The sequence below is a fragment of the Columba livia genome, chromosome 1 (assembly GCF_036013475.1).
Source record: "Columba livia isolate bColLiv1 breed racing homer chromosome 1, bColLiv1.pat.W.v2, whole genome shotgun sequence".
In the NCBI taxonomy this organism is placed as follows: Eukaryota; Metazoa; Chordata; class Aves; order Columbiformes; family Columbidae; genus Columba; species Columba livia.
This window is the reverse complement of record NC_088602.1, coordinates 166,127,543-166,155,130: the sequence shown is the minus strand read 5'-3', so window position 1 is coordinate 166,155,130 and position 27,588 is coordinate 166,127,543. Positions and strand designations below refer to the sequence as shown.

The 27,588-nt window shown below is 37.2% G+C and overlaps 1 protein-coding gene and 1 long non-coding RNA gene across 11 annotated transcripts in view; one reads left to right on the top strand and one right to left on the bottom strand.

Moving 5' to 3' along the window:
• Positions 1 to 1,003, bottom strand: part of LOC110363171 (uncharacterized) — a 20,128-nt gene extending 19,125 nt beyond the window's left edge. The window contains exons 1-2 of the long non-coding RNA XR_010468359.1: positions 904 to 1,003; positions 682 to 812 (exon numbers count right to left, since the gene is read on the bottom strand). This is a non-coding gene — a long non-coding RNA (uncharacterized LOC110363171). The remainder of the gene's footprint in view (positions 1 to 681; positions 813 to 903) is intronic.
• On the top strand, positions 985 to 27,588 carry CEP83 (centrosomal protein 83). 10 transcript variants are annotated; one of them, XM_065042798.1, is made up of 16 exons: positions 985 to 1,119; positions 6,840 to 7,010; positions 7,371 to 7,521; positions 8,756 to 8,848; positions 9,120 to 9,251; positions 12,472 to 12,723; positions 14,015 to 14,146; positions 17,421 to 17,535; positions 18,749 to 18,893; positions 19,028 to 19,177; positions 19,831 to 19,906; positions 21,011 to 21,168; positions 24,059 to 24,188; positions 25,031 to 25,134; positions 25,844 to 25,961; positions 26,703 to 27,588. In XM_065042798.1, the coding sequence occupies exons 2-16, from the start codon at positions 6,862 to 6,864 to the stop codon at positions 26,886 to 26,888; spliced, it is 2,091 nt and encodes a 696-aa protein (XP_064898870.1). In that variant the 5' UTR covers positions 985 to 1,119; positions 6,840 to 6,861; the 3' UTR covers positions 26,889 to 27,588. The 10 variants fall into 10 exon arrangements, with proteins under 10 accessions (XP_064898870.1, XP_021151270.2, XP_064898880.1 ...); XM_021295595.2 differs by having other exon boundaries at positions 25,844 to 26,024; XM_065042808.1 differs by having other exon boundaries at positions 14,015 to 14,150; positions 17,425 to 17,535.

Genomic DNA, 27,588 nt, shown 5'->3' with positions numbered 1-27,588 from the left:
CTCTTTTAGTGTTATTTATTTCAGTATAGCTATACATTGGTATAGACTGAATACTGTTGACACTTCAAGTATTGCAAAGGTGTGGACCATACAGACAACACACATGTAAAACTGCACAGCAGAATCAAGCTGCACAGTCTTTTTGTGAAGTACTAAACTCCTGGTATTGATGCTACAGAACAGACTGTAGTGTGTTTTAGACACCTTCTTATTAACTAAGCTTACAACCACCTCTAGGGGAGCTAACAGTAATTGTAATTGTAACCTCCAGATCCGTATAAAACTACTGGAAAATGTAACATTTAGCTTTCTTTCCCTTTTCCATTAGGGATGTGCGTTGTCAGTAATACCCACCTCTAAATATACTAATTGAAGCCAATTTAAATCCTTATTAAAGGATTGTTAATCTTATTATGGGAGTGTCAATACCGGTCTGGATGATCAATCTGCTTTACTCGAAGAGATTTCACTGAGAAACTGAGGAACTTTACCAGAAAATCACGGTCGCATTTTTCAGCTTCTCTTATGAGCTAATTTCTGACAGAAAACAGTGGTGGTTACCAGGAATGCCTGTAATATATTTTACTCCACACATGGCTATGCAAGCCAGAGTGTTCCACCTGATGTTAACAACAGGACAAGCAATACCTGCTATGGTTGAATACAAAACATAATGCTCACGTTTTTCCTCATCCAGAAAGCATCGTACTTGGATACATATCATGAGAAATCACCGTGGCCTGCATGACTGCACTTTCCATCCCACCAGTGCTGCGAGAACCGTTGGTTTTCTCTCTCCTTATGAAGCCAAACTGCAACAATTGGCAACATGCTTTGTGAACTTGCTACAGAAGCTGAAATTTGCTACGTAATGACCAAAAAAAAAGCAGAAGGATATTATACCCACGCGGCAGCCTCTCAATGACCTCCCCTCCTCACACAGCGGGCGGAGCGACCGTTGGCGCCCGGCCCGGCCCCGCCCCGTGCTCGTGGGGCTCAGCGGTCGCGTGAAACCGTTTCCACGGCAACACTGCCCTCCTCTAGCCCCGCCCCCTCGCCTCGGCTCCCAGGATGCTCCGCGCCCCGCGGGGTCCCGGCGGGTGGAGGCGCTGGCGGGAGGTGAGGCGCCATTTTTAAATTACTCGAACCGGTGGCGGCCGTTGGCGGCTGAGGGGGCTGGGCTGTGAGGGGCAGCACAATGCAGCGCTGAGGGGAGGCCGGGAGCGGACTGCTTGGGGCTTCACCTCGCTGGGAGGCCCTTCGGCCCCGCTCGCTCCTCCCGTAGGCCGTTAGTTGCCAAACAGAGAGCTGCAAGGCCGGGAGGAGAGGTCGGCAGCCCGTCCCGCGGTGCGATCGCCTTTGCCTCGTGTCCCGTCTGGTGACAACAGCCTGTTGCGGCCTCCGCTGGCTGCTCGTGGGCTGGTGGGTTTGGGAATGACCTAATTTAGGGCTGCGACGAACCCATTCGCAGTCAGGCTTTTGGATGTTTATGTTCACCTGCTTGCTTTTCCACCAGTGAACTTCAGCCGTGGGCAGTTTGAGGGTAATTATTTTTCTGCATTTCTGGATATGTGACATCTGTATTAGTGTTGTTCCTCTGACGAAGCTCCTGCATCCATAATTAATAGGAAAATTAACAGTCAAAATGTCATGGTGACTTATATGGCTCACTTTGTCTCTCGCGTGCTCTTTGTCCACATATAAGGTGCATATAATCACATTTCTGCCTATGGGAGGTGTAGGATGTGTATGCTAACACGAGACCTGTGCCCTGTCTGAACATTTATATCTTTAAGTCAATATGAAAGTGATTTTTCAGAGGAGTTTTGCTTGTGGACTATAGGCAACCATCTGTATGCCCAAGTAAAATTTTCAATGAGACTCTAGGGAACAAAAATTTCTCATGTCTTTGAAGGTCCTTGTAATGAAAAAACAGTGGAAAACTGTAGACTAGTTGTTCTTGAGTAGAGCTAGGTTTACCAACTGATCGAATTGAGCAGTACCTGCTCTCAGTTTAAATTAGTAGCGTATGTGGCTAAAGCAAAAATTTTAGTCCTGAGTTAAGATACAACCTATTGTCTAACAACCATATCTCTAGTATAAGACAAAAATTGAAAGGGTGATACTGTGTGCCATGTGTGAGGATGGACACTGAAATAATAGATGCTTAATTGTTATTGGTATTTGTACTCTGAACAGTGTTGTGGAGAAAGTGATAGTAGTTTGAATGAGATTGATGTCTTCTATAATGTAGAAGTCATATGGATATTCTCCAAAATTTCTACACTTAGGCATGCAAAGGTTTATTTTCTCTGGATTCTCTACAGTGATATCTAAGCAGTATCCAGATTATGGAACTTTCTATAATAAAGATTTTAATGTTTCTCTTTGATTTTTTTTTCCTATGTATATTTAAAATTATTACTTTGGCTGTTGCAAGTTGCTGATGGTGGATTAGTAGAATATAGACTGTTAAAGTAATGAGAGGTATGCAATCATATTTCATATAATTTTGTTTTGGTTTTTTTATTCACTTGATATTTACGGGAAGCCTGATCTCTTGTGAGTGTGTCGCATAGTCATTTGATATTTATGGGAAGCCTGATCTCCTGTGAGTGTGCTGCATAGTCATTTAAGGTCAGATGTGTTTCACTTAACTTTGACTGTCTGAAAACTAGGTATCTAGTCCGAGGCTGTGATTTCATGAACATCTGAGCTCCTGATGTGACAGCTCCCTGCTCCTGCAAGGAGAAAGCCTTGCTTCTCCTCCTGGCTGTTTACTTGGCTCTATGTTCCATTCTCCTCAGCAGTACCAGCTGCCTGCTTTCACTGATGATGTAGCTTGTTGGGTTTTTCCATGAGCTACTGTGACTCACTGACCTCACAGAAAAACTATTGAGTGTTTTCTGCTTAAGTGTGTTGACTTCTTGAGTTAAATCAGTTCACGGAAGTGTCTGACGAATGACAAATCTAGGAATTGGGTTGAAGAAAGGAGGAGTGGGACCTCCCATTCCTGGTGACAGTGAGCTCTTGCATTGGATTACTCTTTTTAATTGGTTGATTATCTAGTCTTACTGTAGAGTCTTAGGTAGGGATGAGACAGGGTAGTGTTTGAAGAGCCACTTTCATGAGACTGTACTTCCTTTGAGTGTCTCACTTGTTCTTTCAGGCAAATAGCATATTGTTTCACAAGACCTTGACTGATTCAATTAGAAAACAAAAGAAAAGAAAGAGCCTATAAAGAGGCCAAGTTCTGACAGAACTGGCAGGCAAATGGATTAAACCATACATTGTGTGAAACAGCTGTTTGGCTTTCAACAGATTTTACTGAGCATTTTACTGCTGGAACAAAACATGGCACGAGGCTAAATACCGTTAATTTTGACATCAATAGTTGCAAAATTACATTCATTGTATCATGTAACTATTTAAAACAGTGTGCAAATATGATAAATTTATGTGTTTTAAGTGTGACTATGGTATGGAAAGTAGAGCCATGAGTGAGTTCCGTATGTCCCCCAGGTGAATTACCGCTACATGCTGAAATAATGTAACTTGGTTATGCCAGGTAAGCTAGAAGGAAGCCTTGTTGTTGTAAACAACATACAATAAAAATAAAAATTGTAATATAAATAAAATTATACGTATCTTTATATTTTTCTCTAAATGCAAGTATTCTCACCATTTTGAGTACTTGTAGCAAACAAAAAGTTGAAATAATAGAAGTGAAAATCTTGTAAAAGAGTAAAAGCTCTTTCATGATGTGTAGATGCAAAGAGAGAGATGTGAAGTAGGTCTTTAAGCAATGTTTGTCTATGTATGAAACTAAACAATTGGAGAACAAAGGCAAAACAAAGGTAATTCTTGGAAATGTAATTAAGTCATGTCACTTAGCTAGATAGTCTGCAATAAATAATGCTATTTTAGGTAGAGTATGCCTTTTCTAGGTTTCAAGACTCTGTACCAATACCTTTACCTGCACAAAATGATGTTAAGATTTTGCAGTATGAATTCAGGGCAACTGGTAGAAGTTTGCAGTTCTACAACATGATAAAATTTGGCAAATATATGGGTGGAGAATTGATTTTAGATATGCTAGTGTTCCTTTAAAGTATTTCTCAAAAATTATGTGTGTGGCCTTGTGTAATTTTGAAGATTATTTAAGGTCTGTTCGTTGACTATGAGAAATTACTGTAAACCATTAGCACAGAATAAATTCTTGTTGTTAATATGCTTAAAATATTTGTAGCCCTAAATGATGTTGACTATTGACAGTACACTTCCAGGAATTATTTTATGATTTGGGGAAAAAATTTATTTGTAGGAATGTGAGTACGTTAAATATTACAAGTTGCTATTAACTATTTCAAGGAAGGAGGTCTCGGGAAGTAATGATATCTCTTGTGTTAATGTAGTTTGTTTCACGGTTGTCACCAAGAGTGCAAATCATGAAACTTGCCACTAGATGTCCGTGCAAGCCAAAGTAGTTCTGTTTCCTTAAATATGTACTGCTTAGGTTTTTGAAGTCTGAAACAATAGTTTTGTAAGGTGCATTTTTTTCCTCTCTGTTCTTAACTTTTTTTTTTTTTTTCGTTTTTCATGAAATTTTCATCCAGATGAGTACATGACCAGGTGTGGGTCGTGCTTTATGATTTGTGCACTTTTTGATAGTAGCAAAAGCTGTGAGGAGAGCATATGCTTCCCACCTGCAGCATCCTGGAATTGAGAGTACAAAAGGTTACATTTCCATTTATCTTTTTCTTTTGGTTGATACGCTCTCATAAAACACCATGTTTTTTTGGTGTCTTTGACTTTATATCTGTTATGCCGCTTCTGAAGTACTTCTTACTAAAGTAAGCTGCAGGATTCAGACCCAGCTTTAAATCCCATGCTCCTAATTCTGAGTTTTGGCTTGAAGTTCAATAGTTATATTTGCTATCTATATGGTATATGTACTTATGCTTATGAAATGCTTATATATAGATGCTTCTGAACGTATAATATTAAAATATTCATATAATTAATTCAGTATTTCTATATGTTTATGAAAGCAGAGACCTGAGACAGAGAAAAGTATTATTTCCTGGTGTTTGGTGTTTTGTTGGGGTGTTGGATGTGCTGCCTTGTGTTTTCTCTGTGTACCAGAACTTTCTGTCCTCTCTTATGGTTTATTATCCTTAGAATAACTGAGCATTTCTCCTCATACAGCTGTTGGTTTAACAGCTGGAAATGCCTTTATTTTGAATTTGGAAGTTGCTGTTGTCCTTTGTTTCTAAACAGCCAACAAAATTTAGGAATGAAAAATAGATACTGTATTGATTAGAACAGTTTTCAGAACTTGTGCTATTAATGTTCGAAATTAATTGTGTATATAGGACAGTCACTGACGAGAACGATTTTTATTCTGATTTCTTCTCTCTTATCATCTAAGAAAATTTGGGTAAAGCAGAATATACAATTGCTGTTGTTGCTTTGCCTCTGCTAGTGTTGTAACTGATAGATTTTCCTCTGACCTTTTCCCCATCTTAATGATGGAGGAAGGAAAAATGGGAAAGAAAACTTAAATGTAAGGCTTTCTTGACATTATTGTGTCTTTTAGTGGAATGGGCACTGACATGCAATGTTTATTTTCCTGTATGGAAGATAGATTTTCGTCTTGCTTATAGTTCAGGGATTTATAAAATCAAATGGTAAGTGTGTGAGATAGGTGCATGGAAAATTTAAAGAATGTAATGGTAGAAAACATGTGTTCGATTTCATATGTAAAGAAGATGAGGTATTTGCAGTGGTGGAGATTAGACATTTTTTCTGTTTGGGTTTTACTTGTGCAAAGTTCTACTTCGTAACTTGGAATTACACTTTGTATACTGCAAACACGGAGCTCTTGGGCATCAGTTCATTTATGCCAAGAGCTAAAATGACAGAGTGGTTGGTTTCAAAGCTTTATAAAATTCAGTTACAGTCCTCCCTCCCTCTGATCCCTTAAAAGCGTCAGTCATGGTCAGATGAATACATCTTCCTTCTAAGATCGAAAAGGACTGATGAGGCATATTAGAATAGTTCCTCATTTCTCAGCATCTGTCTATTTGCAGCTTTCTCACACCAGTCTGATACTGTCACATTTAGCAAATCTCTTTCTGGAAAGGTCACAAGAAACCACCAGATTAACCTTGAAAACAAGGAAGTGACATGTATCAATGATATTTCAGGGCTGAACTTTGGACAGGTGCTTTTCACATTGTCCATGAAGCCTTAACTCTTCAGTGAGGAATTCACCAGTAAGAATTATCTGCTCTTCTTCCAGCTGAAATGGTGGTGTAGTGAGAATTTGTTGGGATAGTGTGACAGACTGTGGCTGTGATAAGTAGTAGTGAAAGCTGTATATATCTGATGTCTGTGGCCTCTGCTTGAACTCTGGTTAAAAAAGTGTAATTAGGGCATTAATAGCATCATAGTTTGATTCTCAGTGCAGAACAAAATAAAAATAACATTTCAAGTAATCTGTCAGATAGAAGTGTTTGTACTTAATTTTTATTGAATCAAATAATATTCATGCTTGAGTTTATTCTGTGCCCTCGGAAGGCCTATTACTTTTCAGGGCAGGCAGAATGAGCAGAGAACAGTTGCCCTTTCAGTAGAGGTTTCTGAGTTACAGCAGAGCCAGGATTCTTCTGTACCAAAAGCAAAAGCATGTGAAATCTTTTAATTGTGAATGTACTTGATTGTTAATTATATGTCCTTGTATTAGTTCAGGTGACTTGATCTTCTGGCATGTCAGCAGAAAAAACAGATGGCATTGCAGATTAGTTATAAGTTAATTTTTCTTTTACTCTCTCCAGACTCATCGTGAACAGCCATTAAATGGATGCTTTGGGCAGTGTCCTTCCTCCCATGGCTGGAAATGGTGATACGGCTAATGCACAAGAACTACAAAACCTTCTGATTAATGAAAAAATGCAATCTGAATACTACAAAGCAAATTTTCAAACTTCAAGTGCAGAAAATCTAAGGTACACTAATTTAAAGAGATTTCTTCATTTGAGCTGTTTAAAAGGTGAAGCTAGATGTTCAGTGGAAGGGATTTGTGTGTGTGTGTAGGTGTTAGCTATGTATGTAAGGACAAATTCGAGTGTTGTTCATATTAGAAAATGAACAATTCAAAATACCTTAAGACATTGCAGATTATGTTTCTGCAATACTTTTCATGCTTGTAAATATGGGATAACTTTTCAGTGTGTTACAGGAAGAGGTTATTGATAGGTTAGTTCTAGCTTAGTATGTGCATGTTTGCTTCTGCATGTAAGTGTTTGGAGCTTTCAGATCTAATTTTAGAGGATAAATATAAAATAAATATGTATTTTATCTTGCAGGTTACAGGAGGACTATATGAAATCACAAGATGAACTGAAGCGGTTGTTAGTTGAAAAGCAGACTGTACAGGACAGGTATGAGTATCTTCTTGCTGAATGTCAAGAGGAGTTGCGGGGTAAAATCCAAGAGCTAGAAAAACTGAAGATGGAGGTGAGATAATTTACTGTCAGGACTTAATGTGAATTTTAATCTCTTAATAGGGCCATGCATGTGTTACTGTTTATGTAACATGTGTATATCTAGCTTGGATATATTTCAGATATCTTCACATTTACTCAACAGGAGTAATGTTTCTTCTCTCGAGTGACTATAGATTGAAATTACTGTTTTCTTGTTCACCTTCCAAATCCTGTTGTTGTGTGCTACATTAATAGTAAGACCCTCAGTCTCTGCGTGTGCTCTCCTGTTATGGGGAGCATCATCTTTCCTGGAGGATAACTTATCCTAACAGGTTTAGGCATCTATAATAAGTGACTGCAAAAATAGATATTTGTTTCTGTCTGTGATGACAACTTTATCTTAAAAAATAAACCAAACAAAAACCCCCTAACATTTAAGATAATTTGGATAACACTTTCTATAACTGCTTGTTTCTTTAAACTAATGCAAGACATGTTCTTAGGAAACAAACACAGCTTCTGTCGAAAGATTCCAGATGCACAATGGAGGAGATGTGCCTCTGTACCATAACTAGGATTAGTTACCAGGAACTTCAGGGTACAGATAAGTGGAAGAAAGGTAGAATAAATTAGGATATGTCACAGGCTGTAGAATATATATATATATATGTATATTATATATATATATATATTTAGCAAACTATCTACCAAGAAAAGGTGTTAACCATACCCAAGAAAACTTAAGAAAATACCATGCAGCATGGAGCTTAAGGCAGCGGATCTTTCCTGGTCTTAGTTTCATTTCAAACCAATACCTATGTATCTGTTGGAGAACATGTGTCTAATGTGTTTTACAAAAAATTGGTTTGGAATTGCTCATTTTGATTGTTTGGTGTTGGTTCGCTTGTTGTTTAAGTTTTCCTAAATGCTAATTCTTTATCTTTTATGTGAGACCACTTTTCCTTCCCTCCTCCCCCAGGAAGGTGATAAATCTCTTGGCAATTCAGCTTGACATTTGTGTTGCTTCTACCAGTAAATATTGACATTTTAAATGCTTCTGTTATCTTCCCAGGATGTTTTTAGTGAACTAGTACCATATTTTTTTTCTCTTCTGTAGTAACTATTGAAAATTCTTTAGAAAAACATAGACAATTAAGCAGGATTCCTAAAACCATATTTGAAATACTGTGTTCCTGGCTATTTGTCCTATCACAGGGTAAATAAATGATTATGACTAGTTATTTATAATACTTTTCTGTCTTAAGGTGATAAGTCCTCCAAAAATAGAACTGTTAAAAGCACAAATACAACGGGAATTGGAATCTTCTATGACAGAACGTTATCGGAAGCTAGAAAATGTAAGTAGTAAGTATTGAAATTGTTTCATTTAGAGCAGTGATCACAACTTCAGAGTTGTTCCTAAAAACCTTAGGAAATTAAAACTGAAAGGGGAGCAAAGTGTGACATTCTTTATCTGGTACTGTTGCCCCAGGCAGTAAAGAGGGAGTAGGAGGGATTCAGTTCATCAGATATAACTTGTGAAATGATAGGGACATTGCATGGACATTTGAAGGAAATAAATCTGAAAACTTCTCTCATTTATGCTTTTGGGTATTTTGTTTAACTTAGGAGGTGGAAAAATACAGAACAGAATATAACAAACTTCGTTATGAACATACTTTTCTGAAATCAGAATTTGAACATCAAAAGGAAGAACATGCATGTATTTTAGAAGAGAAGAAAATAAAATATGAGGCTGAGGTATGTAGAATGTTACAGTAACTTAAAATGTATCTGATAACAAAGCTGCTTGAACATTGTGAAAATGTTGGTAATGTTGTGAGATATTGATGGGTTGTCAGTTTGACACCGTTTCATAATGTAGTGTTTGTTTCTGTTCTCTTAATTCTCAAAACACTTTTATGATTTAGCCTAAAGCTGTCTCTGTAGGTTTTTTCAGTGATGTGTCGTAATATAATTTGTATTATTATAAGTAAGAAGAGGCTTGCTTTTTGATAAATGACAGTCAGCTTTTTAAAATGCATTTGTAGTGGAATTTGAAATGTTATGCTAATCTGAAATCAATAAGTTATCTGAGCAACTGATGTAAGCTTAGATTTTAAGTTACTTATGTGGTAACTAACACAAGAAGAAGGCAGCAGAAGATATTGTTAATACCAGTCAAGGGGTACGTTTTTCAACTAAGTTGGATCACAACAGTCATGGTCAAAAGGATACTGAAAACTTGGGTAAATTTAAAGAGTTCATGCAACTGAAATAATAAACCATTAATGAATTTTGTGTTTCGGGTTTTGACTTTCAAAAGTGTAACTAAATAGATTGCCAGCTTATTTATGTTTCAAATATATGCAGCAGTATAAGTGAGTGTTGCATATGTCACTTGCATATTCATTTAGGTATTTATCTGGGAGTGTATATCCTAAGATGCCAGATTTGAATGTATTAGTCCAAACATGAGACACAAATCAAAGCAATCATCACTTTCAAAATCTTTCCAAATTTGCAAATGTAAAGCATTAAAACCAGAACAGTTGTCCTTCCTGGAGCTAAACACACATGCTGCTTTACAGCCTGCCTTTCTTGTGGGCTCTCTGGGTTTGTGCTAGTCCAGCAGCTAATTAGCACACTTACAGAGAATGAAACTACCTTGAGCCCAGGGCGCAATGTGATCTTGTTTCTCTCTCTTGGAGCCTTTTTTTTAACCTTCCATGCCATTTATTACAAGGAGGCTATGAAAACATCCTAATTCCTAAATGATGGCTTAGGCATGTCATGCAATAGGTGGTTGAATCTCATAAAAGGGATTTGGAGGGCTTTTACTGCAGAAATTGGCTTTGTTCCATAGAGATCACTGATGCAACTTCCAAAAGCACTGCTGTAGATCAGAGTTTGCACTAGTCTCCAAATATCAAGATAATTCTTACATACCTTACTTTCTCACTCTTTTGCTCTCAATATTGCATTTGGTCTATGTAACTCATTTTGAATCTATATATATTTATAGTATATTAGTTTCAGTCTTGACATTCGTTTCTACCTATCATACTACCTTGTAACAGAAAGTTTTTTGTTGTTGTTTTTTTGTTTGTTTGTTTGGGGTTTTGTTTGTTTGTTTGTTTTTTATGTTTTTTTGCTTTATGTTCTCTCTGACAGGGCCCAATCATGTTGACTGTCTGGAGTTACTAGCAGATTTGAGTTCTGTTGTGGTTATAGAATAGTGGAGTCATAACATAACTTGGAAGAAACCTTCTTCTTGTCTAACATCCTGCTTAAAATATTGAAGTGTAATGAGATCGGGTTGGTCAGGGCCCTGTACAGTCAAGTCCTGAACATATGGAAGGGTGGGGATTCCACAGCCTTTCTGGGCAAACTATTCCGGTATTTAACAATCTTAATGGTAAACTTTTTTCCTAAATCTAACTGAAATTTCACATGTTCCAGCTTGTCCATTGTCTCTCTTCCCATCACCATGCATCTCCAAGAAAAGATCCATCTTCTCTGTATCCTTTTGTCATGTATACAGAGGAGTAAAGTCTTGCCTGTGTCTTCTCCAAGCTGAAGAGGTGTAGTTTTCTCAGGCTGTCCTTCTATGTCATGTTCTGCAAGCCCCTGACTATCTTGGTGGCCATCCACTGGACTCAATCCACTTGATTCTTTGTGTACCAGACAGACTCCAGATGCAGTTTTACAAGCACTAGTAGGTGACAAAGGATCACTTCCCTGGGTCTGCTCGCTATCCTTCTGCCAGGATGCAGGTGGTGATCTTTGCTGCAAGGGTACTCTGCTGACTAATGTTCAACTTGTTGTCCACTAGGACCCCCAAATCCTTTTCCATGGAGCTGCTTTCCAGGCCATTGCCTCCAGCCTGTACTGTTGCACAGGTTACTCCATCTCAGATGCATGACTTTGTACTTGCTCTTGCTGAAGGTGTTCCTGTCAGCCCATTCCTTCAGCCTGTCCAGATCCCTCTGAATATCAGTTCTGCTTTCCAGCCCATTGACCATTTTCCCTCTCTTTGCTGTCACCCACAAGCTTGCTGAAAGTGTACTCCGTGCCATCATCCATGTCACTTAACGAGGACATCAACAGTATTGGACCTTTTACTGATCTCAGAAAGACCCCAGTAGTTACAGGCAGTCAGCTGGGCTTTGCACTCTGATCATCACTCTTTGAGCCTGACAGCCCGGCCACCTTTCCACCCACTTTATCATCTACTTTTCCAGACCATATCTCACCAATTTAAGTGAGAGAGAAGATTATGGGGGACTGTAGCAAAGGCCTTGTTAAAATCAAGCTATACAAGATCCACTGCTGTCTCCTTGTCTGCAGTGCCGGCCACCTCTTTCTAGAAAGCAGAGAAGCAGGTCAGGCATGATTTGCCCTTGTTAAACCCTGCTTCCCATCACCTCGACTTTCATGTGTTTAGAAATGGCTTTTAAGAGGATTTGCTATATAACCTTCACTGATGTGAAGCTGACTGTCCTGTAGTTATCTGGATTCTTCTTGACCTTTTTGCTCTGGGTGTGCTGTCTTGCCTCTTTCCAGTCATCAGGGTCCTTCTCTGATTGCAGTGACTTTTGACAGATGATGAAGTTTAGCCTTGTGATGGTACCAGTGTGCTCCTTCAGAATGCTGGGATCCATTCCAAGGACTTGTGTGTGTCCGGTGGATTAAGTGATCTGTAATATTTTCTTCCTCTACTCTGAGTGGTGTTTTACTCCCACAGACTGTTAGGGGGCTCAGGAACATCTGAGCCCTGAGAACAAGCCTTGTCCGTGAAAACAAAGCAAAAAAAAGACATCTGATTTTCCTACTCCAAGAAAGAAAATAAACCCGAATGTATATTCTTTATATTTTTAATGCGCACTGCTGCTCTTCTGAGTTGTCAATTACTGTGTTTGTTGCTGCCTGACTCCTAACCAATGTAAAAGCTTTTCTTTTTCTGATTAACAACTATCAGATTGCAAGACTGGATAAAGATAAAGAAGAACTCCATAAACAGCTGCTTAGTGTTGATCCCACGAGGGACAGTAAACGCGTGGAGGCACTCTCTAGAGAAAAGGCACAACTGTTTCAGAAATTAAAAGGCTTAGAAGCAGAAGTAGCAGAGCTAAGAGCAGAAAGAGACAATTGTGTTGTGCAAGCAGAAAATGTTCAAAGAGTACAAGTACGACAGATAACTGAGATGCAGGCTATGATAAGGTCTCTAGAGGTAAGATTCTTTTTTTTTTTTTTTTTTTTTTTAATTAATTTTGCCCCTTTATACAGTGTACAAGAATAACACTTGGCCTGATAGAACTGTCACTAAAGTTACTGGTAATCTTGCTGATGACTCCACCATTTGAATTTGTACATCTCAGATTTAAAAATGAATTGTAAGTACAATTGGGAGACATGTACCACCAATTCAACTTTGGAAAGGTGGAAAGCTGAACTGAGAGATTCTGTTGGATGATCTTCTTTCGAAACACACGAGTGCAGTCGATGTTTGCAATCACAGTCAGTAAGGTGGTCATATCAGCACTTGTCACTTGTGTGGAGTTAGAAACTGATGACACTGTTAATAATCTCCTACAGTATTTTTTTTTCTTTTAAAAAATGTTGTATGATGCTCCCCTGTTCTTTAATCCTTTCCTTGTGTGTTGTCTTCTTTCTTGCCTACCTGTGTCTCTCCTTTCTCCAACACGTTACTCCAATTGTTTAGTTCTTGGCTGTCACTCTCCCTTAAAGAACCTTTGGTATTTCTGGCCTGTTTTATGTTTGCCAGGTTTTCAGTGTATTCCTCACCTGTGGTCTTCAGTCCTCCTGTCAGTTCTTAGTTTCCATGCACATTTCTCACACAGTTGTAGCATACAAATGGTTCATTTTCCTTTTTGCTGTTTTCAGTGCTATATAGCTTTGTTACAAAATGCTCTGGTCACAAGAAAAGTGATGTAATATTCTTAATTTAGAAAACTTAGAGAAAGTCCTGCTGGTAATAGGTCAATCCAGAAAAAGGAAGGTGAAATCATAGGTTAGATTACCTTTTTGATACTTAATATAAATTCAGGGTCTTGAGTCTATAATACTCCCAGTAATTGCATTTAATTTCCTCTCCATGATGTTAATTCTTCAGTTAGTATAACTGCATAGGCCGACATATGACATCTTTTTGAGCACCACTTATAGTCATACTTGTATTTACAGCCCAGTAATTTACTGGTAGGAATACCTGCTGTCTCCTAAGTCAGATTACCTCTGCCTCTCATGAAATAGGATTGAAAATGTGATTCTGTGCACGCAGTGTTAGAAAAAAGTTGTGACATTTGAATAAAATTCAAGACCCTTGTTGTATTGCAACATATTGTCAAGCAAATATTGTCAAGATAAATATTTCTATATTATATTATTATGTGATATAAAGGGTCAATAATATCTGAAAGCCCAGATCAATTGAACCTTTCAAGGGAAAGGCAAGAGACAGCCCTCCTCCAAAATTCTTACAAATCCTTCCTTTGTTCTAGGCAGAAAATAAGTCTGCTGACCTACAGATTGATCGACTTGAGAAAGAACTACGGATGAGTCATGAGCAAAATGCTCTTTTAACTAGTAAACTTCACAAATATGAACGAGAGGTCAATTCTTTAGCTGCTAAAGTAAGTGCTTTTATGGTATTTCAAATACATTTTTAATATTCTGTTAGCTTTAAGTTTTTCTGTTTATATTTTGCATAAAGAATAAAGCAGCAATGTCTTCTGCTGGGACTTAAAATAGGTTTGGATTTTTTTCACAGTTTCAGTTTGAAGATGTAGGATAAGAGAATTTACAGGAAAAACATATCCCTGATAGTATATTTATAAAGATTGAGGTTATGTTCTTTTTATTTCATTTTCTAGGTCTTTTTATTCTAAACAGAACAAAGCTTGAAGAGGTGTCTTTATATTCATGTTTTTAGTACTCATGAAATTAGCCAGCTGTATTGGATGGAAACCAGCATTACTCTTTCATAGTGTGTAAAGTGCAATAGAGCTTTAAATTGACTTTTTTTTTTTTTTTTTAATGGAGCTATGGCTTCTGGAGATGTTGGAAAGTATCCTCTGAATGGGCTGTGTTATCTACAGGAAGCAAGTTGCATTGGAATCACCTGTGGAGATTTAGGTTATATTAGAATCAGGATAGTTGCCGTAACATAACGTTCTTCTTGGGATAACGCCAGCATGGCTTGTACAGAAATGTTTCTGTACAGCACTGCATTGTATCATTTTATATAGATCATTGTCTTGCAACATGTTTGAGTATCTTAGGTGTTGGGTTGGCACCAGATCTTAGAGGTTTTGTTCTATGTTTATATGCTTTTATTTTTTTTTTTGAGATTGTAGAGAAAAAAAGGTCAGGCAGCTTCTAATTTAGGGAAAACTTAAAAGTACTTAAGAAAAGTGACACCAATGTTTAGTTTTTCAGCATAATTAGATGACTACGATGCCAGATTCAGAATTTTATCTGGTTGCAGTGACTTGTCAAAAAAAGATCTTTTATGTAATTTCATATGTAGTTATCTGAATAAACAAGAAAAAACAAAACACTAGTAAACTGTTTTACCATCAAGTGTTGAGAATACTTGCATCAGGGGTGTCAAACTCATTTTCACCGGGGGCCACATCAGCCTCGCTGTTGCCTTCAAAGGGCCGAATGTAATTTTAGGACTGTATAAATGTCCTAAAATTACAATCGGCCCTTTGAAGGCAACAGCGAGGCTGATGTGGCCCCCGGTGAAAATGAGTTTGACACCCATGACTTACATTGTTTCATGTAAATTTGAGTCAGGATACTCATCCTAATGAAACAGTTACTTGGGTAAATATTAGCTTTCTGCTGTTGCTTATTCCTTCCTTTGTGGAGAGAACACTGGGTAATAAATTTTTATCACATCTGTCAGTTCCTGGTAGCAAATTTAATCCCCTGTGTTTTCACACCTTTCTGGAGAGGCTTTAGTTAGTTCTGAACCAACTGTGAAACCAGTAACTTTGGTCTTTTATACCTAGTTGAATGCAAAATTACTTTAAGCTCTCTGTTGACTTAAAGCTATCTTGCAGTTCTGAATATGCTTTCCAAAATAACACTAACATTTGTGTTTTGTGTGTATGGCAGTTAATATTATTGTGATATGCCTCAAGAAAGATACAATACGAGACCTGCAACTCCTACCATAGTTGCTCTTTAACAATCTCAGATTTCATTCAAAACAGGCTTTACAGTGCACATTGATGAGTGCGAAATATTTTATTTGGTCTTTAGTCCACAAAAGTTCTAATTTACTGTTAAGAATAGGATGTACCTATACCAGTATTTAAAACCTCGTTATACAATGTGTCATATTTGTCTCACATGAATCATAAATAGGAGGGAAAAACTTCAGTTAAACATTTTTAACCAATTATCTATCAGAATATATAGAAATTGTTACAGTCTCTACTTTTTTTTTTATGAGCTGGTATTCTCTGCTCACCTCCTGAAGCAGAAAATTAAAATCTTCATTGGTGTTTCTTGAAGGGAGGAAGTAGAAACTCATTTCTATATGAACCTCCACCCCCCTCTGCACCCACTCAAACTTATTCCTGCACACAGGTGCATGCACTTCCCTTTCAGATTTTGTGCCTTAAAAAAGCCACCTTAAATCTTTGCAAGTTGCCCTGAAATGTTCTCAACTTAGTATTTAGGCAAGCAAATCCATCCTGTAGTTACTTAATAAGCTACTATGTCATTCTTAACCTTTTGCCACTTGTGTATGCTAGCAGGTTGTAATTACATTTGTCATTGTGACTGGATTTTCATTATAAGAGCTTTCCTCTAGATATTTAATTCTCATTGACCGTGTAATTACTGCGTACAAATGCCTAAACTATAGAAATTTTCCATGTAAGCAGTAATTGTCTTTGATTTGATGTTCTTAAAGTTCCTGCTTTTATGTGGCTGTTTGATGTTTATGTCACAGTTGCGGCAAAGTATTAGATTTAAAATGCACTTTAAAACCATGAAGACCTGGATTTTTGAGAAAGTAGTAGGGCACTCCGGGAGTTCGGGAGGAGTGTAAGTAGTTGCCAAACTGAAATTACTTGAGGGAGCAATTGATAACCTGGTTTTGCATATCATTGTTTTGTTTAAGCTTGACTCTGGTGGATCTTCAGTTAGAAGTGAAGTGTGTGTAAACTGCCATACTAATGTGAGAGTTAGAGAGGCATCGGGGTCTTGTGCAATATTGGATCAACATCATAGCAAGACATTTCCAATGAGTAGTCTCTTCAGAAATACACCAATATTCAAAGATTACCTTGTAGAATGTGTAATATTTACTCAGAAACCAAGTTTTCACAGGCAACCCTGCACTTGTGTGTATTTATCACCAAGGCTTCTTAAAAGAGTAATATCTTTTCTACACTGTAACTTGTAATAACTGGCTGGTTAAAGATGAAATGCATACCAATAGGCAGACAGCCTAGTTCCTGGAATAGAAGTTGTATTTGAGCATCTTATTTTTTTTTTTTTAGTCAAGGAATATATAAAACTTGCATTTCAAGATGACTGACAACTCATTCAATAATCTTCAATGTGTGACTTGAGCAGTTAATAAAATCCTGCAATAACACTGATTATGATTTGAGGAATCAGGTTATGTCAGTAGCTTTAGTGTTACAATATCTCTAAAATAACCATTAAAAAGAGTGGATATGCTGGATTGATTTTCAGGAAAGCAGTGGAAGAAAAAAATATTTAAGGTATGTTTAAAATAAGCACAGTCCACAATTATTTGGCAGATTTTCTTTTTAGCAAAGTATCACATGAAAATCTTACAGTAAAGCTGTGAAAATATGTATATATTTATTTTAGTTAATACGTTGGGTTTTGTTTTGGTTTTTTTTTTCTGTTTCAAAGGTAGAAGAAGTTAAGCATTCACATAAATTGGAAGTAACAAATGTCAAACTGGAGGCAGCAAAAACAAAGAATGAGGCAGAAAGAGAGAGAAACAAGATTCAAAGTGAAATGGATGGTAAAATATGCAATTAATTTCTAATGACTTCTTTTGTGACTTCTAGTTAGCATATTAAAATTATTTGTCCTCCCAACATTCCACAGCAACCTTCACCTTCCACTTCCAGTCTAGGTCATAGATCTGAAAACTTGTTTTTGTATCTGAAATAACTGTTTTGCTTCCCTTGGTTAAGAAGAACAACTACAGAACAATCTTGTATTTGTGTAAATTAGTGAATTTGTGACACGATTTGAGCACAATCTGTTTTAAATCATATACCTCCTATTAGGGTTATTTTTTTTTTCTGTTATTTCCAAATTCTAGGGACTCTCACACACTGCTCGAAGCTTCAACGTACCATAGAGCTTCAGTGGTGGTTTTGTTTTCTGATTCTGTGTCCACAGAATTGCTAACAGTTGGTTAAGGCTGCCAGCTGAAACAAAATACAACTTCTGGCTTGTTCTTTGAAGAAAATAGATGATAGTCTAAGATACCTAATACGGCTGAGCCAGGAGGCAACCTGAAATAGGCTTCTTGAGAGAAAAGGCCAACAATGTCGGATCCTATAAAATATGAAGTTAATACAGACAAGATTTAAGCTAACCTGAACTTACTGTGGAATCCAGCTTAATCACTGAATGAGCTAAATAACCGGAGCCATTGCTGTAGTGTATTGGCTTATTTGCCGGTGAACGTAGGTGTCTTGGTCAAAAGTTTTTAATTCGCATCTTCTGTTCCTGCGTATAGAGTCCTCATTTTAGAATTGCCTCAGTTGGTAGTATGAGTGGATCAAAATGGAAGAATTGTTGTAGCCAGGTTACTATGGCTTCACTAGTAACCAGTCACTGTTTACCATCAACTTTTCCATAAAAAGAAAATAAAACATTTTCTTGCTTGACCTTTTCATAGCTGTTGTGCAACACTTTTTTAAATTAATCCAGACACAACTGCTTAGCAGAAATTGCTTTACAATCAAAATTTAAAATAATATCAACTGTTTAATTACTTGTGTATGTTAAAATATAATAATAAACCCTCATAGACAGAGATTCCAGTGGAATGGTTACTCTACAAAAATTTTTGAAATGTTGCTGTTACCCATTCATTCATTCACTTTATCATGTGAATTGTGATTTTTTAGCTCTCATTTATCAATTTATAAAGTTACTTTAACACTGGATTTCATCACGTTGATATTAATGACGACTTTTTTTTTTAATGTATAATGCAGGATTGCTGTCAGACAAGGAAGTTCTTAAGGCAGCTGTTGAACATCATAAGATGCTTTTAGCAGAAAAGGACCGGGAGCTAATTCGTAAAGTGCAAGCTGCCAAAGAGGAAGTTCTTGAAAAGATTGCAGCCTTACAGAATGAAAAGTATGTTTGTTGGTTTACTGCTCAACTTCTAAAATAAGAGTGTTTTGAGTAACTTTAAAAAATAATATTCTTAGCAACTAAATGCTTCTGGAATTTTGTCATGATTCTTGTATACGTGTTGAATAATGTCTCAGGTTAGAACTCGAGAACAGATTATCTGACCTAGAGAAGATGAAGCAGGAACAAGATACTGGGAGACAATCTGAAAAGGATCAATATGAAGAGAAACTGCGTGTTGTACAGATGGCAGAAGAATCTAGCAGAAAGGAACTTCAGCGTTTGCGGTAGCGTGGCTTTTCTGACCTTAACAAAAATTTCTCATTTTCCCTGCCTGGTTTCTTTACAGTAGTCACTATAAAAGTTTACTATTCATAGACAGAGAAATGTTCATATGGTAAATTAAACAAAATTATCTTTTGCATTGTGTAAAAAGAGGGCAGAATTAAAAACATCCTGTTGTAACAAAAAAAAAATTCATTCCAACCTTTAAAAAATTTAATGAACATTTTAAAAACATAATTTTTCAGTACTCATGTGTGTTAAAATTGTGTCCATGCTGGCTGCTGGCATTGGAGTGAACTAGTTCTCTTCCCACAATGGCACTGTATCAGCAACTGGCCAACTGCAACCCTATTATGATTTCTCTTTGAGTTGGCTATTATAGTTCTCAGTTAAGTTGTTTTACTATAGTATTTGTATGAATGTCAGTATGATAAAATGAACAAAAGTCATACTCTAAAAGCAAACAAATCAGTGTGTTTCTTATTCCTGTATGAATTCTTATAATCAATTAAAAAATATTTTTAATTGTTGTTTAGTTCAATATTTATCAATCTTTCAAATTATGCAATATATTCTGCTGTCAGGCTGATTCGTCCTAACTTCTAACAGATATATTTTAATTAGATAAAAATAAGGGTGTCTTATACAATTTTAGATTAAAAATTCAACAGCAAACTACTCAGATGGAGGAGCTGGAAGAAAAGAAACGTGAAAGTGCTGATCTGAAACAGGTGAGGCCGTATTGCACTGTAATGTTTTATAGAGAAATAACCTTTCCTGCAGTTATCATGTCCACTGTTTGAATATTAGATTGAATTTTTAAGGCTTTTGTTTCCCGAGGGACAAAGTGCATACAACAGATACTTAAAAGCAAAAGTGTTCAGAAATCAGTCATGCTTTCCTGGGCCTTTATAAATGGATTACAGCTTTTTGCGTCATGTGTTTTGTGGGTACCAAGGATTTCAAAGCTGAATGTTTATAGACTGGTATATTGAATACAGTTATGCACTATTTAACTGGAGATTCAGTTTCCATGGAGACTTATAAATTGTTTCTAGGTAATGCCTTGCATTTGCACTGCGTCTCTCATCTGAGGTTCTTCAAGTGCTTAACAGATGTTTCATAAATGAATAAACTAGTGTAAAGAGGTATATTTCTATTGCAGAGAGAATTGATGGCAGTGTTGAAAATAAGACCTAATTCTTTTAACTCCTCTTCACCCATGATGTTATTTAGTAAGTAAGAACATAGCTGTGCATCAAAGGAGTCTGTGAGCACTTGATGTTCAAGGCAATATTTCTTTTTTCCTCCAGAAATCAAAAACTGGGGTATCTGTATGTGGTTGGTGCAGCAACTGCGGCTCTAACAGGTTGTGCCTTGTGACAGAGAAGAGTCCAGGTAGCACCACAGCTCAGCTACCAAACATGTGGTGCTCTAGTTGGGTTCAGGCCTGAGGCTTCATGTTGCATTTCTTAATTTCTTAACATCAATGACTGGAGACTCCTGCCTCCCTTTCTTTTTCATTTAATTACACTAGAGTCATAGAATCAAAGAATCGTAGAATGTCCTGAGTTGGAAGAGACCCACTAGGATCATTGAGTCCAACTCCTGTCCCATATGACAAATCTACAGTGGAAACCTTCTTTGTCCAGTAGTGATTTACTATAAAGCTTTTGGAGGAGCTGTTGAGTAAGGAGAAAAGGAACAAATAAGCAAGGTCTATGAAAAGCTAATGCAGCCAGTTGGTGTCTGCGTTTTGCTCTATCTCACCTATCTCCAAATTAACTTAGTTATTTGCATACCCTCTCAAATAGAAAAATTTCATTTCTTTGTAGCAAATTCACGACATGCAAGTCCAGCTTGCCTCAATTTCTCAATCAGAAAATGATTTGTTGGAGTCTAATCAGAAGCTGAAGGAAACAATAGAGAGACTGAGACAAGAATGTCAACATGCAAGGAGTCAAGCAGAAAAAGCTCAGCTGGAAACAGAGAAGTAATTTTTTCTTCTTCCTTTTGGCTTTAACTTTTCTTCATATTGCTTGTGTTCCTCTCACATGGATTACGTAGTATGGATTGTAGATTCTCAATAAAGTCAGAAATTAAAAATTAATGGGAAATATTGGACAATTGTAAAATACGGCTATACCTCCTGTTATGCAGTGTGTATGTATTTTAAAATCACAGTATCACAGTATGTTTGGGATTGGAAGGGACCTCAAAAGATCATCTAGTCCAATCCCCCTGCTGGAGCAGGAACGCCTAGGTGAGGTCGCACAGGAACATGTCCAGGCGGGTCTGTTACAATTAGTTTATTTTACTAATCAAGAATTATTAGTATAAAATGAAATACTATTTATTATAAGTAATTTTTTTTTTATGTTTTTATATATATTTATATAGACCTATTTATACTGAAGTGAATGTCAAACTTGTATTAGTTTAAGTGAATCTAGAGTTTCTTTCAAGAGTGCTTAAGCATTAAGGGTGAAAGAAGCACTTAAGCATTGCATTTCAGGGACCTAGCTTGTGTATGTATTTTTTTTGTTTTTCTTCTCCCCTGCTATATCCTTTTAGCTGATATGAGGCAAATAAAAGCTGCTTGGATATCTTCTAGATGCCTTCATCAAAACAAAACCAACCAATCAACCAAAACTCCACAAAAAAACCCGCTTTCCTTTTTGGCATGACCTTGACCACATACAATCAAAATATGCTAAAAAATGCTGAAGGCAACCAAATCTTCTTCAGAGCCCATACAGTAATGGATGCTTTTCTGAAATTTAAAGATTAATTTGTCAGTCTGAGATAGCTATTTAGTATTTCCTCGTCTAATAACCAAAAACTTGTCTAACTTGCACTGGATCATTGTGTGTTGGTTTTTTTAAAAAGTCAGCATCACAGATTAAATAGAAAACTTTCAAGAGCATGTAGCATTTTTTTGTTTTATTTTCTCTTTTGCCACAAATCGATACTGCAATTGCCATTTTGTTGTTAAAGTGTTGTTTTTCAGTTTAACATTTGAAGAAATTATTGCATTAGGACAGCAGAGTATGTTCAGTTGCCAGTAGCATGTTCAATACTTCGGATGTTTACTTTAGGAAGGTATTTTGAGTGAGATTGTCAGTGTTTTGTGTGAGTTAAAGATGTCAGTTACATGTTTATGGGCTGTCAGGAGCAGGTTTTCCTGGGCAGGCAGTGGAAGGAGCTTGGCAACCCTCAGGCAGTGCTGTGCAAGTGTGTAGTAATGGGAGATGCACCGAGGTCAACCCTGCAGAAATTAAGCAGCTTTGCAGCCCACATGTAAGTCCTCCAGGTTTGTCCTGCTTGTCACATGGGGAGCCCTGGGACATGTTTCCATTCTTTTTCTGACTCTGGAGGTGATGGGACTCCTTCCACAGTTCAGTAATTCTTACGAGTTTGAACTCCCAAGAGTTAAGTTGTATCAAAGCGACTTGGCTTAAAGAGGAAGTGAAATAAGGACCAAAAGATAAGAAAGCCGAAGATAAAAAGTTTCAGATAAGTAAAATAATGCCAGTTGAACCGCAAATAGGCCAAGCAGCTGCCTGCCTGGCTGTGTCAGTCTTAGGTTTGGAAATGAAAATGTGAAATGAGAAAAAGGGCTGAAGGCAAACTGTGAGACTGATACAGGTCAGAGATCAGCTCAAACAGGCTCTTGTTAAGTGTTTCAGGAACACCAATAGTGGCATTTAAAAAAAAAAAAAAGAAATCTCATGGCATTTTTAACCACTGTCTCAGTTGAATTTTTTTTACTGTTAAGAAGTGCTTTTTAAGAAAGCTTTGGTTCCTGGGTAGTAGTAATTATTTACAGTCAACAGCAAGGTACAAACCCCACTAGGTCTACTAAAAGAACTGGGTACCAAATGGGCCAGGATCTGGATTCTGATATGAGAGGGGATGACTCCTCATGCTTGCACTGTGGGGAAGGGGAAAGGTTTTTGGTGAGAAATTTATGGCGATTCATTCAGAGTCCCTGTGGGGAAATTGCATCAGCCAAGGACTGGAGTAGTATGGATGCACCAACACCAAGCCTTGGATTGCATTTCTTAAAAATTGCTGCAGAGAATCTCACCATTTGATTTTTTTTTTTTTTTTTAAATAAGAATCTCTTTGTTTTATTTTTTTTTTTAATAGTACTGTAGTTAAATATGCAGTTAGTTCTTGTCTCCTTTGACCCACAATGCAGGTAGCCTAAACAGAAAAGGCAGCAGAGAGAAACCAGCTCCTTTCCTATCCACTGCTAAAGAACACAGCCTTATTTTAGTATGTTTTAACCATGCAAGGGCCTAAACTGATAACATCTGGTGGTGGTGGTGGTGTGCGTTCTGCTGGGATGTTGTCTAGGAACCATATTGGTAAAGTTTCCTGTAGTGTTGGCATTTGTTCTGGTCAGGAGCACACGAGTCAAGCGTGTACATCTCTGTTACAAAGGTGAAGTAGACTGCACAGGGCGGCAACCTCTTCTCTTACATCTTCCAAACAGAGCAGGTAGTTGTCAGTTCTTCTGACAACTGACATTTGGCATGGGTGTCTATGGTTGTGTGCCAGTGTGATTATTTGATCTGAAGTGAGAACTTTTCAGTGGACAGTTTGGCAACATGCCAAGCCAACAAGCAGCCTACAGTGAACTAGCTTATTGGAATCAGTTTTGAAGGTTTGCCTCATAGTTGAACACAACCTAGGATTAATGCACAGGTTCAATTTTGGTGAATCTTGATCACAATCAAGTTTAAATCAGATCCTTCAAGTATATAAAGGTAGGAGTTGTGAAAAGATGCATTTGTATTAAAAGCCCTAAGGTATTAATCCAACATACTGCTTTGTCTATATAACCTCTTGATCTTCTCACCTGATTTTCTTCAAAGGACTTTAGAATACAAACGTATAGAATGGCTGGAGGAGAAGCACGTGCTTACTCAGTGCATCACAGAGAAGGAAGAGAAATACAGCCAGCTGAGGAACAAGCTATGTCGAGCTGCTGTTGCTCAAAAAAAGGCATGTTCACTCTTCCTTTATGAATGATCCAGCTTATGAAAAGTTAAGCTTTGCTTTGGCCAGCCAGAATTGTTTTAATATTAAGGGTTTATTTCCAGTCTACTGTATATTAACAAATTATATCAGGTTCTTCAAGATTAGTGATATGCAAAAGAATATTACAGCCAACAACTTTGTTATAACACCATCAAAGCTTTTTATGAGGTTCTGTATGTGTGTGTTTATGTGGTTACTTAAAAGGTGGACTCCTTGATTAGTAAGGATGATGTTTTGGACACCAGACAATTGATGTTCTGCATTTTTTCGATGGAATATTACAATTTTCTGTCTTCTCCTAAGTTTGCTTTTTATGAAATAACTTTAAAGGAAAAGCTGATTAATTGTTTATGAAAGCTCAAGATAAATTGGCAATTTTATGCCTTGGACATATGCAAGTTATGAAACCTACTACTGGCTTTTAAGGTTGTTAAAAAATGAGGTCAAAATGAGCCAAAAAAAAGCATACTTTTTTTTTGGTCATGTTTATACTTATTTTTAAGTGGTCATTTAACAAATGAATTTTGTAATTCTTAAATACAGTTAGTATTTGTTGGTACAGTAAGTCACTGACCAACAAGTGACTGACAGCTGTCCATCTTTCAGTCACAGCTCTGAGTCATTTTCCACCTGCTTTGTTTCCTGTCCCTGGGATTCAGAAAGTTCAGCTTGCACAGCACTTCTTAAGGAAGGAGAATCCTAAAAACTTTCACAGCTTTGAAACCATCTGCAGTGGAGATTTAATTTTTACAGGACCTAATCTATGAAGCCATTACTTAGCTCTGTTTGAAATGTCTTTTTGACAGAGAAAGACTCTCAATGATAATAAACACAGGAGGATGCAAGAGAAACTACAGCTTTTGGAAGCCAAGCTAGAAGAGTTGGAAAAAGAAAATCAGGTGCTAAATAGGTAATAAGCTTTTTCTTAGCTTGAAAAATGACATATGCCCAAGATCTGACTTACAAATATGAAGTGATTTTGAAGATACCTGACACTTGGTTTAATCTAATGGCATTTTCAGCACTAGAATTCTGTGAATGGAGTCCAGTTAGGATGGGCAGCTGAGAGTTTATAAGAGAACTGCAGGGCTGTCTCTTTGGGGAAAGATGAGCAAAAAAGATCTGATAGATGCAGTTGCAGGAATCCTTTCAAAAGAAGGAAGTGTGTACAAAAGGAGGGGTGGCAGTGAAGCCGGGTTAGAGTTGGAAGTACAGTATGGAACACTAAATGGAAGACAGGAAAGAAAGAGACTTTAAAACTACAGGAGAAACAGATTTATTATCCTTGTTGAAAGACATGCTTTTAGTTTTTTTCCTCTTCATTAAGCACCTCTGGAGGGCTTGATTCAAATCATTTAACGTGGCTCACTACTGTGAGTGCTTAATTTATTCTGTGTAAACTCTTATCCCTATAATACAGCCAATAGCTTAATGTGTAGAGGGACTTTTAGATAGACATGTAAGCAAAAGAATATTCACAGCTCTTCCACTTTCCAGTTCTTCTGGTACATAGCGTTCCTTTGTAGGGACAGTAAACAGCACAGTACTCGTGGAAAGGTCCGCTGCTGTGTTGGGATAACAAAGGTTTTTAGCAATAAGTAATCTCTTATTTTTTCTAGGCAGAATGTTTCCTATGAAGAACACACACGCCTCCAGAAGAGACTAAAGGACTTGCAGCGCAGGCACAATGAATTCCGGAGTTTAATTCTGAATCCTAACATGCCGTCGCTCAATCCAGTCAGTATAATGTCATTGTCTGCCTTGCCTCCCGGGCCTGAAATGTCCTTCGGCCATCTCCAGGTGGTGATGTGTTACAAGTTGGGAAAATAATACAACAAAAGATGGTACTGGAACACAGACCTTAGTCTTAAGGAAGGAGTATTTCATCTTTGAACAGAGCAAGGAAACTTTGAGGAGTGTTTCTAGTGATATTCCCTTCTTCACAATAGGAGGGAGTTCTTGAAAGACAAATGGAACATCACAAAATGTAACAAACAGGCAGTTTTAACCCAGTTCTCCATACTTTTTCCTTCTCCTGAAAGGCTTTAAATGGCATCTTCTGACCAAGAAATACCATAGTGTTGGCTGCACATCATGGTTTTGTTATCTAAAAGTAGTATTTCTGCTCTTGATTTCATGTGTGGTTAAGTTTTACTTGCTCTGGAGACCTTCTGAGGGTGAAAAATCTCTCAGGCTGAGGTTACCCAGGATGACTGCACAGATTCTTGGTAACTGAGACCTTAGGTCCACGTGCTGCTTCATCTAAGAGGAGGAACACCTGCACACACCTGTCATGCTGATGCTGTTCGTCATGAATGTCAGAACAATACCCACAAAACACTGAGGAGTAGAATTTAATAAGGGTATTTAGGACTTCACAATTTTTATTTTTAAAATCAGTAAAGAAAGTGATTGCTCATTTTGGTCCCTTGGAGGTGTGCAAAATGTAATAGAGCCACTTTTTTTTTTCATTTCAAGGAGGAACAGCATCAAAGAGAGCTCTCCCTGCTTCGCAAGCGGTTGGAAGAACTAGAAAACACACAGAGAAAACAGCTGGAAGATCTCGGACCACCTAGAGAGCGAGTAACATTGGGCACATACAGGGAGTCAGGTAGAACCAAGATGGTTGGAGAAGGTGATGCACAAAGCGAGAACTCCAAATAAAATCTGCAAACTCCACATACTGTTAGCTTTCAACAGCTTATCCTGGGTACAGGCTTTTAATATTTTGCCAAACACACGTATTTATGTGCCTGAATAGTGGCAAGTATATTCTGCAGAGTTTTGTATTTATTTTTGATAGGCTGTCATAAATTATCAGGTATAATGGTTTGACACAGAAGCATTGCAAGATGAACTACATTTTGAAATGTTTTTAGATAAATGATGTAAAATTATTTGAAAGTCAAAATATATGAAATAATCTCATCACATGCAACTTTAAAAGCATTTATGAAGATTTGGCTTGTGCTGATGTTTAAAATAAAAATGAAAACCAAATATTTTTTATAAATTCTTTAGATCAGGTGTGGAGTTTTGCTGGTTTGATGTTTTGACTGTTTTTTTTTTTAACAATGCTGTAATCCACATTTGCATTGTTGTTTTGAAGTTCCCATGCAGATAGAGGGGATGAAATGGAAAAAGTGCTGAAAGTTTTATTTGCTACCCTTGACAATGTACCTTTTGTATTTTTATAACAGGAACAAGCAATAACTGGGGTTTTTTTACTATGTTGTAGTAGAGATGAAGTATAACAGATTGCCTTCACATTATGAAAATTTAAGTTGGAATTTGTTGGTACAGGAATTCGTTTACTTAACTACAATTTGTTTACTTAACTACAATAAATTTATTTATTCAAGGA

Coding starts and splice junctions, on each gene's coding strand:
- CEP83 (XM_021295595.2), top strand. CDS start 6,862: ATGGATGCTTTGGGCAGTGTCCTTCCTCCCATGGCTGGAAATGGTGAT. Junction 7,011..7,370: donor TCAAGTGCAGAAAATCTAAG/GTACACTAATTT, acceptor TTTATCTTGCAG/GTTACAGGAGGACTATATGA. Junction 7,522..8,755: donor TAGAAAAACTGAAGATGGAG/GTGAGATAATTT, acceptor TTCTGTCTTAAG/GTGATAAGTCCTCCAAAAAT.